Genomic DNA, 15,301 nt, shown 5'->3' on the forward strand with positions numbered 1-15,301 from the left:
CACATTCCCGTCATTAATTTCGCCGCCAGAAAGACCGTGCGAAACCATCATGCAAAATTCATACAACGTATGGAATCACACGCACAGGACATCAAAAACAAGATCGTTGGCCAACGAGCCATTCGCAAGAGAGCACCCCAAACGTCGGACTTAGACAAAAAGGCAAAAGCCAACCTGGCAAAGTCAATCGTATCAGAATTCCACCTAAAAGATGCTGACAACAATCACCCAAGAAAGGATTTCCCAGAAAGAAAAAGCTCTCGACGGCATCATCACAAAAGTCAGCAGACAAACAGGGCAACGAACCCCACGATTCCGATACTAGCCACGATTTCAAAGCCGCACCCAATCAACACGGAAGTACAATACTAGTTGACACGACTGGAGCATCCACCCGGCGCAACGCACGAGACAAAAATAAGCAAAAACGGTACGGTGACCTCACAAAAATGTCATCCTCTGATGAATCGTCGGACAATGGACAAGCCCAAAAACATCGAAGAGGAATAATCATCGCTTCCTATTCTCCACCCAGAACAACCCTTCCCGAAACCAGGTCGTCGCCGCCCCATAGCGTAATACCTTTGACCTCATCCAGCCAAAACCACGCGGCCGAAAACATCGGAAACGCAACTCAAGACATCAGCAAAGACCCAACAAACGAAGACGTGCTTGCGATCTTCAAACAGGACCAACCGAAACGCTCTCTTCAACCCCACGAATTCTAGTCAACAATGTTAAAAACTCAAAAACTCTGATCGTAGTAAAACACCTAGTTCAAACTTATTATGTTGCCTTATCATTTTACTTGAAATTATCTGTAACCATTATTTCTAGTTGCCAGAGTAGCTACCAAACCTCTAGTGTTCACATTTGCTACCTACCATCAAGATATAACCATACTTGTTACTAGTACTCATCGCCCTTACGCGCTCACTACTTTACACTATTAACGACCTTTCATTTGATACTAAAGTTCATTAAATTGTATTCACCTTCAATCATCGCTAACCAAATGTTATCTTAAATTTTTCTCTGGAGGGGGAATGTGGTACCCCGTGGTATCCACTAACCACCTATCTCATTATTAGTGCAGTTAATTCATATTCAGTGAAATGCAGTACTTTTGTAGCCTTCTGTTCTATGCACTTCTCAATCGCAGCCCGATTGATTACCACAGTGACAGGTAGTTGTAACCTTGAGCTCAACTACCACGTTGGCAGCGAATTGCCTAATCGCAGTCTGCCTTAACGTTAGTATTTAACATTTGTCACTGAACATCTTTGGAATCACCTTATTCATCATACTAGGCCTATTGAATAGCGCAACGCTTTCCGACTATAACACGTCTAGATAGTTTGTTAGTTAAAAGATCAAAAATATTGCTGCATTTTTGATATTCATAGAGTAAAGAATCGTAGAGCACAGAAACGGCAAAATTTTAAATCCAGACTACTCTAAAAGGACGCGGAAGTAAAACTAGTCCCTTTGTAGTGTACAAAGATTGTGTTAGTTGTTTTTGGGTGTGTTCTTCCGGCGAAATTCATCAAAGTGGAAAAAAGCAGCTTGTTTCAGGCAATTTTTGATGATAAAGGATGAATTTTGGAATTTTTAGCAACAATTTTAGCCAAAAAATTAAACAAAATTGTAAACAATACTTTTCTTTGTCTTTAAAAATAAAATCAACGACACTAATTTTAACAGTTTTTACATATTTTAGCAAAATTGACGAAACTTTAGGCAAAAATTCAGGAAATCTGAACAAAAATAACGCAAATCGGTCTAACATTCACCAAACTTTAAACTACGATAACGCGGTTTAGAAAACAAAGTGCGAAATAATGTTTTTAATTCCATATTGTTCGCTGGAGGGGCTTTTTAATGATACCACTCACAACTCTCTACGATGAATCCATCGATCGGTCAAAATTGTCTGAACAAAAAAACTCCGTTGATTATGTAGTTCCTCCCCCTCAAGAGGTGTCGGAACAGTAAACGGAAAATGAGGATTATAAGCTGTGGCATCTCAGGACTGGCTATGCCCATTAGTCGAACCCTAATTCGACAAAATGATTGTTAATAGAATTTTCAGTATTTACTACAATTTCTAATCAATTTTAAGTCTTCTAAAAGGAAACCAGAGCTGTCATGGGCACAAGGCGCGAGGGGAACTAAGGTTTTAATTCATAAATTTATTTACAGAATCAAAAGAATTTAAAGTGTAGCGTTTTTGTTAACACTTGAGAAAGAGTCGAAAGTGAGATTTTGATAGTGTGCGAGGGCGACTAATTAAGGCAAGAGACTTAAGAAGAGCAACTAGATAGGACAAGAAATGTAGTCAAATGCTGGGTAAAATAAGATTTTCATTGATTACGTTTTCCACGCCGTTTCCATAATTTGTTTGCAAATTAAAAACCAATTAAACAAGTTGGACTGCCTCGATGTTTTAGTGCCTGAAAATGTTCTACCCTTGATCCTCTAAAATGAGGTAATTTTGATCTCCTAACATGATTGAGTAGAATTTGAAGGAAAAAGTGAGCAAATACCTGATCCAAAAATACCGGCTATCAACGATCGGTTATCCGCGTCTAAAAGATTGTTCATCTCGCCAAAAATCACAATCAACGCACACCTGGCACTCTGTGTGTCATTGTATGTCATATCACATCCGACCATAATTTGGTAAGAGTTGGTTCGAGTCTGATCCACAGCCAAATTTCCAATTTTGTACCAAGTTACGATAAATCCGAGTTCACATGAAAAATATTGATCATTAAGTTCCGTGTTGCAGTATTGAAAGTCTGATTCGTTTTTGAGCAATCGGAAGAATATCTTGTTTTCCACTGAGTTCTGAAAAAGAATTGATCTCATACATAAAACGGCACGCATCAGTCAGTTCAATAGATAATGAGTGAAACCTGTTTTATCCCATTTCAGAGAATGCGATAATGAAAGTTATAGAACATGTGCATTGCCGATTTCCGGAACATAGCACAAGAAAAAATAACAATTAATGACCGCGAACCAAAAATCATAAAGTAATTATTTGAAATTTGTATGTGATTTTTGTTATTTGTTTGAAATAATTGAATTAGAATTCTGAGATGCATCGATTCAAATGAGTGGTCGGAAGCTTTCAAATATGAGTGTTTTTGAAAAAAAACTCTCCTATATCTAGAATTTGTAACTTTTTTTTAAAAAAAAATGTATGAAACGCTTGGATAAATTGCGTTTCTTTCGAACGTAACTAAATTACAGTACCAAAACAACCATTTATCAAAAACCATTTATCTTTTTTAAAACCAAACCTTCAATAATTTGTGCAAGTTACTATGAACAAACGGACTTGACGGTTTTTTCTAAAAATACAAACAAAGAATATACACTTTATTGATTTTTGGGTGAAACTTTCTAACCTGCTGTGAATTGTAGTTCTATGTAACTCGCAAATAGGTTACCTGTCGTTTTTGCCGTTGTCGGTTAGTACTTATGCAATCACTGTTGCATCCACCGGTCACAAAGAGACATCCAGGCTGTTGCTGTTTTAACTCACTGCATGAACTACTTTCCAGTTCGCTCTGGCAGTCACTTGTTTTCATCAGTGCTCCCAGACATGATACGGTGACACTTATTATGCCATTGCCGCCCACATTGACAGTAGGGTCTAGCTGTAAGAAAATACACGTGAGAGTTAGTCAAAACTAAAAAGGACGTTGAAAAACATTTAAAATTTTTTTAAAACTAAAATATAGCAAATTCAATCCAGAACAAGTTTATCGAAACTAAACTCGATAATCTCCTAGCTATTTTTGAATTATTTGGGAACGATAATAAACAGGCCTCTAAAACTTTCAGCACAGGCAAAACGTGTTATTTCATAAACAATTTGTGGAAACCAGTGTTGTGACCAAACAACTATAAGAAATTGAAAAACATTCAAAACTGCTAATTGACAAAAAGGGCGTGAAATCTCCGCTTGGTTCTGCTTTGATTTTAAATTGGTCTTCTTTGCAAAATGTCTTTGTGATAAAGACAACTAACGGAACCAAAAACATTGACATGTATCGAAAACTCAAGAATTTCTTATGAAAACACTTTTCTAAGTCGAAAAGACATCGATCAAAACATAACCAACGGCGCAAATATTGTTTAGAGCAACAGAAATATTACGAGCCTGGTCAGTAATGAGACTAATTTACTTGTTGATGACGATGAGAACAAAATTTGGGAAGTTCAAAACTGAGGAAATTCTGTTGAAAAATAGTCATTAAACCCGCTAGCCATAAAACTAAACAATTGAATAGATTCATTTAAACATTCATATTAAGCAATTAGGGCCATTGATTGTCAAGAATAAGCTTTAACTCAACAAAAATAACGACAATTAAAGGAAAAACAGATTATTTCTATTGTTTTCGCAAGAGAACGTTTTCGCGGGCATTAAAACCCTCCTTAAAAAATAAACAAACTCAAATATAAGCTAAAATGCGAAAAATTTCATCAAATTACGAAGCGAGAAAGCCAAGGAACTATTGGTTAAATAAATAACCATTTTAATTAACCATTGTATATATTGAAACTAAGCGACAGAAATAAGATATATTATTGGCGAACTGCAAAACATTACTTACGTATTCTTTAAGAAATTTTTTTGAAGTCATAAGAGGCAATAGATAACAACTATAAGTGTTCAAGGTTTTGAGTTTAACAGGTTCGCATGTTCACTTATATCACCCCAATGAAATCCGAATAATTATTAATTGTAGGTATCCATTATGAGATCAAACCAAGCCATAATTTTTACTATGCCTACCTTTGACTTTTCATAAGAAAAAACGACAATGAGAGTCAAAAATAGAAAAGTTTTTTTGAATTTTTTTAGAGATCGGTTTCGCAGCCGTTAAAACTTAAAGTTTTAACGGCTGCGAAACCGATCTCTAGAAAAATTTGCTAAAATTAATTAAAAAAAGTTCTTTTGCTTATTCTTTCCATGCCAATTGGACTTGTCATTAATGTGACATTTCAAAAAAGTGAAAATTGATAAACTTAAATTTAAGCAAAATTGCAAAAATCATAAAAATTTTAAAAAAATTGCTTAGTAGGAAAGCCATGAAATTATTATTTGAATACAAAACCTTTATCAAGAGCATTTTTTTCAATTCACCAGAAAAAATTTTTGCAATGTATATATTGAAACTAAGTGACGGATTTAAGATAAATATCATCTAGCCTTTAAAATAAAACCAATAACATTCATGTTAACAATTGTAACAAATTGTAGCAAAATTGACAAAAACTTGATAAAAAAAACTACAAAAAAGTGGAATAAAAACAACGGAATTCCGTCTATTATTTACAAAATAGTAAACCTCGATATTTTATCGTAAAAAAATTTAAAAAAATAAAAAAATTCGATTTAACTCCGTATTCTACGCTATACGGGCTTTCTTATTATGACAATTACAACTCAAAAACTCAAAGTTGAGGAAACAGTTACGGAAAAGTTAAGGTTTTGCATTTTCCTAACATGCAAAAAGGAAAGTTTTTTGAAAAAAAGTGTAATTGAGGCCCGTAGTTTTTTTAATGCTTATTCAATGAAACTGTTTTGTTTTCATTCAAAATACTTAGATTAAACTACATTTTTTGAAGTATTTCGAAAAAAGACTAAGGATGTCAAAGTTTTGTGCCCTTAAGATTTATAGAACTCAATTGATTTTGTAATTCCTGAGAGATTTAACAATGATTTGGGTTCAGACTCAATGTAAATTTTTGATTGATATTATTCATTAAGTAGTTGTTGGCGCCACAATCCTAGCATAAATTTTTTTGCTCAATTTGCATTTTAATTGTCCAAATATTGTATAATTTTGGTATAAAAGACAAAAAATATGCAATATTCGAGGTCATACTGATAGGATCAGACAGCATACACACTAAAAACTTCTGATAAATTTAATTGAACCGTGTTCAGGTTTTCAAAAGATCAAGTGAATTTCAGTGTAAAGCACTTGAAACGCCCCAGAACACTAACTCAGATACAATTTTACCTGATCAAGTTTAGGTTTAATTACCAGAAAAAAGATTTCATTGTATCCAGCAAGTAAACAAGAAAACACTTGCTTCAAATAAAACTATAACTAAACTTCCTTCAAATAAAACTAAACGAGGGGACCCAACAACACATAGATCAACTTCAAGCCGTTTTTTGTGTTTCGCAAATTTACGGATAAGGATGTTTCCAGAATTTACCACTAATCAGCCAAACTGTTTTTAGTAGCTCAAAAAGGTTTGCCTAAAAATTGAGTACGACGTAAAACCTATTTGAGTACAAAGAACCTCCCCCACAAGTTGGCCGGAAAAATAAACAACTGACAAAAAAATTGTCAAAGTTACGGAAACAGTTTTGCTTTCTCCTAACATGCAAAGATGAAAGGCTTTTTTGAAAAAAGTGTAATTGAGGCCCGTAGTTTTTTTTAACAATTATTCAATAAAACTGTTTTGTTTTCATTCAAAATACTTAGATTGAAGCAAATTTTATTTCTTGAAGTATTTTGATAACAGATACAGATGTCAATGTTTTGTGCCCTTAAGTTTTATAGAACTCATTTATTTTTGTCATGCCTGAGAGATTTAACAATAATTTGGGTTCAGTTTCAATGTAAATTTTTGATCGATATTATTCATTAAGTAGTCGTTGGCGCCACAATCCTAGCACAAATTTTTTTGCTCAATTTGCAGCTTAATTGTCCAAATATTGTATTATTTCGGTTTAAAAGACAAAAAATAGGCAGTATTTGAGGTCATACTGATAGGATCAGACAGCATACACACTAAAAAAATTCAGTTAATTTTACTTGAACCGAGTTGAATTTTGCAAAAGATCAAGTGAATTTCAGGTGTAAAGCACCTGAAACGCCCCGGAACTCTAACTCAGATACAATTTTACCTGATCAAATTTAGGTTTAATTACCAGAAAAAAGAATTTATTGTAGTCAGCAAGTAAACCAGAAAAAACTTCCTTCAAATAAAGCTAAACTAAAAGAAAAGTAAATTACAAACTCTGGAGGACAAAACTACACATTTATAGATCAACTTCCAGCCGTTTTTTATGTTTTGCAACGTTACAGATAAGAATATTTCGAAATTTTCCCACTCTTCAGCCAAGTTGTTGTTGATAGCTCAAAAATCTTTGCCTAATAATTGTGGTAAATCAACCTGAACTTTACAAATTACCTTCAGGAAAGGTCAGGTAAAACCTCAAGCTGTGATACCCAATTTTTTCAGTTCAATTTCGGGTATTTTCCAGGTGTGTTCAGGTATGGTTCATGAAAATATGGTATGGTTCAGGTATGGTTCAGGTATGGTTCATCAGGTATTTCGGGTATTCTCTTAAATGGCAATTTCAGTCGGGGGGAGGGGGGGGGTAATTCCTGAAAAGTCCCCCCTTGCAGCCCATTGCAGCCCACTCTTACATGGCAGTTTCAGTCAGGGGGGTAATTCCTGAAAAGTCCTCCCATTGCAGCCCATTGCAGCCCACTCTTACATGGCAATTTCAGTCAGGGGGTAATTCCTGAAAAGTTCTTCCAATGCAGCCCATTGCAGCCCACTCTTACATGGCAATTTCAGTCAGGGGGTATCTCCTGAAAGGTCTTCCCATTGCAGCCCACTGCAGCCCACTCTTACATGGCAATTTCAGTCAGGGGGTAATTCCTGAAATGTCCTCCAATTGCAGCCCATTGCAGCCCACTCTTACATGGCAGTTTTAGTCAGGGGTTTATTTCCTGAAAAGTCCTCCCATTGCAACCCATTGCAGCCCACTCTTACATGGCAATTTCAGTCGGGGGGTATTTTCTGAGAAGTGCTCCCATTGCAGCCCACTGCAGCCCACTCTTACATGGCAATTTCAGTCAGGGGGTAATTCCTGAAATGTCCTCCCAATGCAGCCCATTGCAGCCCACTCTTACATGACAGTTTTAGTCAGGGGTTTATTTCGTGAAAAATCCTCCCATTGCAACCCATTGCAGCCCACTCTTACATGGCATTTTCAGTCAGGGGGTAATTCCTAAAATGTCCTCCCATTGCAGCCCATTGCAGCCCACTCTTACATGGCAGTTTTAGTCAGGGGTTTATTTCCTGAAAAGTCCTCCCATTGCAACCCATTGCAGCCCACTCTTACATGGCAATTTCAGTCGGGGGGTATTTTCTGAGAAGTGCTCCCATTGCAGCCCATTGCAGCCCACTTTTACATGGCAATTTCAGTCAGGGGTTAATTCCTGAAATGTCCTCCCATTGCAGCCCATTGCAGCCCACTCTTACATGACCGTTTTAGTCAGGGGTTTATTTCCTGAAAAGTCCTCCCATTGCAACCCATTGCAGCCCACTCTTACATGGCAATTTCAGTCGGGGGGTATTTTCTGAGAACTGCTCCCATTGCAGCCCATTGCAGCCCACTCTTACATGGCAATTTCAGTCAGGGTGTAATTCCTGAAATGTCCTCTCATTGCAGCCCATTGCAGCCCACTCTTACATGGCAGTTTTAGTCAGGGGTTTATTTCCTGAAAAGTCCTCCCATTGCAACCCATTGCAGCCCACTCTTACATGGCAATTTCAGTCGGGGGGTATTTTCTGAGAACTGCTCCCATTGCAGCCCATTGCAGCCCACTCTTACATGGCAATTTCAGTCAGGGGGTAATTCCTGAAATGTCCTCCCATTGCAGCCCATTGCAGCCCACTCTTACATGACAGTTTTAGTCAGGGGTTTATTTCGTGAAAAATCCTCCCATTGCAACACATTGCAGCCCACTCTTACATGGCAATTTCAGTCAGGGGGTAATTCCTAAAATGTCCTCCCATTGCAGCCCATTGCAGCCCACTCTTACATGGCAGTTTTAGTCAGGGGTTTATTTCCTGAAAAGTCCTCCCATTGCAACCCATTGCAGCCCACTCTTACATGGCAATTTCAGTCGGGGGGTATTTTCTGAGAAGTGCTCCCATTGCAGCCCAATGCAGCCCACTTTTACATGGCAATTTCAGTCAGGGGGTAATTCCTGAAATGTCCTCCCATTGCAGCCCATTGCAGCCCACTCTTACATGACAGTTTTAGTCAGGGGTTTATTTCCTGAAAAGTCCTCCCCTTGCAACCCATTGCAGCCCACTCTTACATGGCAATTTCAGTCGGGGGGTATTTTCTGAGAACTGCTCCCATTGCAGCCCATTGCAGCCCACTCTTACATGGCAATTTCAGTCAGGGTGTAATTCCTGAAATGTCCTCTCATTGCAGCCCATTGCAGCCCACTCTTACATGGCAGTTTTAGTCAGGGGTTTATTTCCTGAAAAGTCCTCCCATTGCAACCCATTGCAGCCCACTCTTACATGGCAATTTCAGTCGGGGGGTATTTTCTGAGAACTGCTCCCATTGCAGTCCATTGCAGCCCACTCTTACATGGCAATTTCAGTCAGGGGGTAATTCCTGAAATGTCCTCCCATTGCCGCCCATTGCAGCCCACTCCTACATGGCAGTTTTAGTCAGGGGTTTATTTCCTGAAAAGTCCTCCCATTGCAACCCATTGCAGCCCACTCTTACATAGCAATTTCAGTCGGGGGGGGGGGGGGTAATTTCTGAGAAGTGCTCCCATTGCAGCCCATAGCGGCCCACTCTTACATGGCATTTTTAGATTTTAGTCAGGGGGGTAATTCCTGAATATTCCTCCCATTGCAGCCCTTTGCAGGCCACTCTTACTTGCCAATTTCAGTCAGGGGGTAATTCCTGAAATGTCCTCTCATTGCAGCCCATTGCAGCCCACTCTTACTTGGCAATTTCAGTCAAGGGTGGTAATTCCTGAAAAGTCCTCTCATTGCAGCCCATTGCAGACCACTCTTACATGGCAATTTTAGTCAGGGGGGGGGGGTAATTCCGGGAAAGTCCTCCCATAGCAGCCCATTGCAGCCCACTTTTACTTGGCAATTTCAGTCAGGGGGTAATTCCTGAACAGTCCTCCCATTGCAGCCCATTGCAGCCCACTCTTACATGGCAATTTCAGTCAAGGGGGGGGTGTAGTTCCTGAAAAGTCCTCCCGTTGCAGCCCATTACAGCCCACTCTTGCATGGCGATTTCAGTCAAGGGGGGTAATTCCTGAAAAGTTCTCCCATTGCAGCCCAACTCTTACATCATTTTACCCCCTCTGAACAAATTACCCCCACACTGTTCCATCAATTTACCCCCCATAGACAAATTACCCCCTACTCTTACAACAAAATGGGAGGATTTTAGGGAGGACATTCGACCCGGGCATTTAAGACAATTCTACCTGAACTGTTCAGGGAAATTCAGGTGTTTTCTTCAAGTAAATTTACCTGAAATTTTTTCAGAGTGTATATAGTTTTTGGAGAATTTCTTGACCCGAGAAACATAACAGCAGTGACAATAAATCTGATGAAACGATCTTTTTGCCATTTTTTGGATGGCACAGTGTCAAAAGATCATTTCAAATTTCTTGTAAACATACTTGTAGTGTGCTCCCATCATCAGCATCCAAGTCACCCGCATCTGGACCAAAGTCCACTAAGTTGTCATTATCGTTGGTGCAAACTGGATTCTCTCTTGTTCCAGTACAATCAGATGTCTGGAATTCCTTCACGATGTCTGTTGTGTCTCCGTCCTGGCTCAATTCGTATAGCCACAGTCCACTGTACACATTTCCGTCCATTGTGGAAAAGTTGCCACGAGTGAGAAGATCCTCTCCAATGTTGGATGAATTGAAATAAGGATGTACCCAATAGTTCGCTAAAATTATGGATCATTTGTTTTTAGACGCCAGATCGCTTTACTATCACATCACTTCTTGCGTGAATTACACAGTAAAAAATACGAGATTAAGCCTGAAAAAAATAAACGCAATTTTGCACCATTCTATACTGTAATTGGGTTTTTTCCTCTTTTGTTGCGCTTGCTTTAAAAAATTGAGCAATTGTACATGATAGATGATTTTGGTATTTCATTGATACAATTTCTTTGAAAGTGGATTTACATGGCAGAAACGAACGTAACTTGAATTCAAGAAAAGAAGCTGCATTTCAGACTGTAAAATTCAATTTCTGAAAAAGAAGTAATATTTCACTGTTTTTGAAATTGCCGAATGCTTAGATCCACGCAGATTCCTGGGTCAAGGTGTCACCGCCATTCAATCAAATTTATGAAAGATAAGCCGTGAATGCGTGAAATTTTGTAAGATAAGCGGCGAATGCGGTGAAATGACAGAAATCAGGCGATGAATGCGTTGAAAAAAAACTTTACCACCTGGTAGCGGTGAAATTGCATAATTTCACCGCTCCGAAAAAAGCGTCCAAATTATGCAAGATTAGTGGTGATTGCGATAAAGTTGCGTAAATTCACCGCTTAACTTGCTGGTGAACCTAAATGTACAAAAATTTGAAGAGAACAAAAACTCACCTTTTAGAAAAAAAAGTGTTAAAATTGTGTGACACCAGCAGTGAATGCGTTGAAATTAACGAGTAAGGAAGGATACGAATTGTTAGATTTAAGGCTTTACTTCTTTTTGAAGCTTTTTTCAACGCGGTGAGTTTGTGTTATTTCACCACTAGAGTAAGCAATGAACTTACAAAAAACCACCTCATTTCACAGCTATAATATGCAATTTCACCGCTAAAAATTGCAAATCATACAAAAATTCACCGCGCATGTTTTACAGAAAGCAAAGTGAATCTGATTTATATTCAAAACAAAAAACTAGAAGTTGTGAGAGATGAAGAAGCGGATGACATGCAGGAGGTGAAAGGTTCGATACTTTGCAAGGGCGGTGAAATGCGGTGACCCTTTATAAGTTCTCTACCTAATATAGAGGTGAAATTACATAATTTCACTGCATATCACTGCAAAATAATACGTACGAAATTGAAAAAATACGTACGTGGTTAAAAAACAACTTTTCACGGCTTATCTTGCATACTTTTCGGATCTTTCCTTGACCCGGGTTTCTAAGTTGCATCGACTTGGTCTAAATAAATTACTATTTTATTCTAAGAAGTTGCGCGAGTGCACTTCTAGCTATTCTAACACAGGAATGGTTCTAACCATGACCAGAAAAATCTCAGTGTATATTCAGCGTAAAGAAAATGTTTACGAAATATAGACTGAACTCTCTATTGAAAGGCATGATCAAGGTCTGAAACAGTATGATTAGTCTTTAATGTTTACCATAGCAGTACTGAAATACACCCCTTAGTCAAGTCGGGCTGTTAGTTGTGAATGCTTGTGAAGGAAATTTATACGTAATCAATTTTGTTGGGGTTTTCTACGACCCATGTTCTACGATAAGAGAAAGGATTAAACTTGATGAATCAAGATATTTTCATCAAAGAGATAAATTTTTGAAATTAACGGAGTTCTGAACTCAAATTATGTTGTTCCTGACTCGGGATAAATCTTAATCGAAGGGATGAGTTTAAAAATAATGGGATATTTCAATTTAAACTATGATTTACCATTAAATTGCAAAAATATAGACCTTTTCGTGGAAGAAAAAGTTTATGAGCTGAATGGAAACCTCATTTGAAACTATGAATTTTCTTACATTGGAAAAATCTGGAAAATTTTTTGAAGGTGACATTCACAAAATAGTGGAAAATCTTGATTGAAGCGCTGATTTTTCATTGAACTGGATTAAACAAGACTTCGGTGCGGCAATTTTGTGAAACTAGCGCAACTCTCAATTGAATTTACGACCTTTCATTATACTTTATGATTATGGCCATTTTTTTAAAGGGAAATCAATAAAACAAATAGAGGTCTTACTTCATGCAAAAATTTTTGATATAACTTTTCATTTGACTTTCTATCTAGCCATATTCTTTGAAAGTAGAACATTTCATAAATATGCCCACAGTTCCATCAAGCTGCAAATTTTCTCATTTTTTTCTTGCATAAATATCCCCCAGCTCCATTAAGATGTGAGTTTTAATTGAGGTGTTATCAATTAACAAAAAAACAAGATCCTTACAATTTAACCCATAAAAAATATATAATCATAAATATCACCCTGCTCCAATACAGTTTGGTTTGAGTTGATAAATAGTCTTCTTCTGATTAAAAGTGTTGTGTTTACATTGTTTATTATATCAACTACTCTGTTTGTGCTCATAGGATTTCTTTCGTTATCGTGCCTTGAGTTCTTATATCTAATGATACTACAGTGATTGTGGAATCCTTATCGTGTAAGATCTGTAAGATTTTTTATCCAAACTGCATTTTGCAAATAGATTGTAACTAAAAGCACCCCAGCTCCAGTAACCAAATGATTGAGCCAAACCTGAGCCACTCGCACTAAAAATCAGGAAAGAGTACGCCATTGGTTAATCTTGTGTTCAGAATGTTAACCTCAACAGAAACAAAGCAAAAAGCAAAAGTCATAGAAAATTTTAGTTGTTCAATAACACATTAAATTTAATCAAAATGCAACCAAAACAAGGAAAAATTAAAACCACTGAATTTGACAACTGACTTAAATAAACTAAATCGCTTAAATTTATTATAACCTTCTTTTCATTTAGAACTTTGTATGCTGTCTATATTGAGAACAAGGCAACATTTTTTTCTCCAAAATTGTGGAAGTGGGTCACTTTTATTCGTGAATATGTAAACCCTTTCCGCGATATAAGTAATTTTTTGAGGAACGAATTCTTTGGTGGAAAATATATGAGTTATTACAACTGGGGACACATTTTAGGCAGTCAACTCTGAAAAACGTCAAATTTATTGAATATTGACGTTTCAGATATTGGACACGTATTGTAAATTGAATTTACTTGATTCATCTATTGCGCTTTTTCAAGGCTTAAATCTGCATAAAAGAAATTGCGTAGAAGGAATGACACCAATCTCGTCACATTCCCTCCACGCGAAAACAGTCCCCGTGTAAATGGTTTTCAGAATAATCGTTTCCTGAAAAAAGATTTAAAAATTCATTGTTTTGAAGTTGCCGAAATCTTAGATTGCGCAAATCTATATTTACTCGACGTGATCGTGTGAGAAGCGTTAATCATTTCGGTCGTGAATAGTGGCACGCAAACACCTACGGCTATTCCAATACCTGAATGGTTTTTTACCATGACCACAGTAATCTAAGTGTATAGTAAGTGTAAAATCGTAACCAATGGCCTAAAACCACAACTATCAGAATTTTAGGTGTGAAATATTTTTTAAGTTGAACGGACAATTAAGTAATGCAACTAGAGACAATATAACAGCTGCGAACACCAGACAACCCTTAAGAGAACATTCAGCTCTGTCTTGGGAACAAGCTACCAAGTAGATTAGGTTCAGTAATGACTTTAACGAGAAACGGAAAGCGAAATAATTTTGTTAGAGCGGTTACCTTGAACTCTCAGAAATTTCGGGTAATCTATTAAAGATTTGGGATCTGTGGTGCACTGATTGAGAGTTGGCAGAACTTTGGCGCTTGCTGCTATCATATGTACTGTTATCATAAAGTGTGGAATCATAATAAATGACATCATTGAACTTTTACCGTGAAAGTCTCTGTAAAGAGGTTAAGCCATCTCTTTCAATCTCTTGCGTAATTATATGTAGGTATCCTAGCTTCATGAGGTCCAAAAAGAGCATAAAAAAAGCCACTGCTACGTAGCTGAAGTTCATAAATCAATTATAGCGTATTACTGACCTCAATGCATTTTACGGGGATTTATATAAAATTAGGTTCTATACTGAATACTAGCTTGCTGTAATCCACGAGTAGCTTGTTGCAACGAAAAAACCGTTAATAATCACTGACATCCGTTATAATTGAAAGAAAACAGAGTTTTACAAAATTCGTAATCTGAAATCTGAAAATCTGAAAATCGGCCAAATCTGAAAATTTTTACAAGTTGGGACCGAAAATCTCTACAACCCCCCGATTTTCTGAAGCCGATATGGCTGAACCAAGCTGGGGTCGCCATTACCCTAGGGCACCCCTAAGCTATTAACAAACCAGGATTGGTAATGTCAGCTTTACCCAGTCCGGAGCTATTAACACTTATGAGGGGAAAAAGTGATAAATTTGGGGTAAAATCCGAAATTCGCAGTTCTTGAGTTTAATGAACGTTAGTCATACTAGGGTGCAAGAAAGCCCTGAGCCTACGCCTGATTAGGTGGAATACGAACTATACCCCCCAAACCGCCCTATGTAAACAAAAGACCCCGAAACACATATTTAATAGATAACTAAGTATAAGTTGACTTGTCGGCCATTTTGAACTTTTTACTTGTTACGGACGTACTACGCAA

General features: G+C 37.3%; 1 protein-coding gene across 1 annotated transcript in view; it reads right to left on the bottom strand.

Annotated features, from left to right (window-relative positions):
* Positions 1-15,301, bottom strand: part of LOC142344246 (uncharacterized) — a 36,510-nt gene that overhangs the window by 9,585 nt on the left and 11,624 nt on the right. Inside the window, exons 3-5 of the mRNA XM_075395808.1 lie at positions 10,506-10,783; positions 3,459-3,668; positions 2,547-2,850 (exon numbers count right to left, since the gene is read on the bottom strand). Of these exons, the coding sequence (XP_075251923.1) occupies positions 2,547-2,850; positions 3,459-3,668; positions 10,506-10,783 (792 nt within the window). The remainder of the gene's footprint in view (positions 1-2,546; positions 2,851-3,458; positions 3,669-10,505; positions 10,784-15,301) is intronic.

The sequence above is a fragment of the Convolutriloba macropyga genome, chromosome 8, assembly GCF_964194025.1.
Source record: "Convolutriloba macropyga chromosome 8, txConMacr16.3, whole genome shotgun sequence".
Lineage (NCBI taxonomy): Eukaryota > Metazoa > Xenacoelomorpha > Acoela > Convolutidae > Convolutriloba > Convolutriloba macropyga.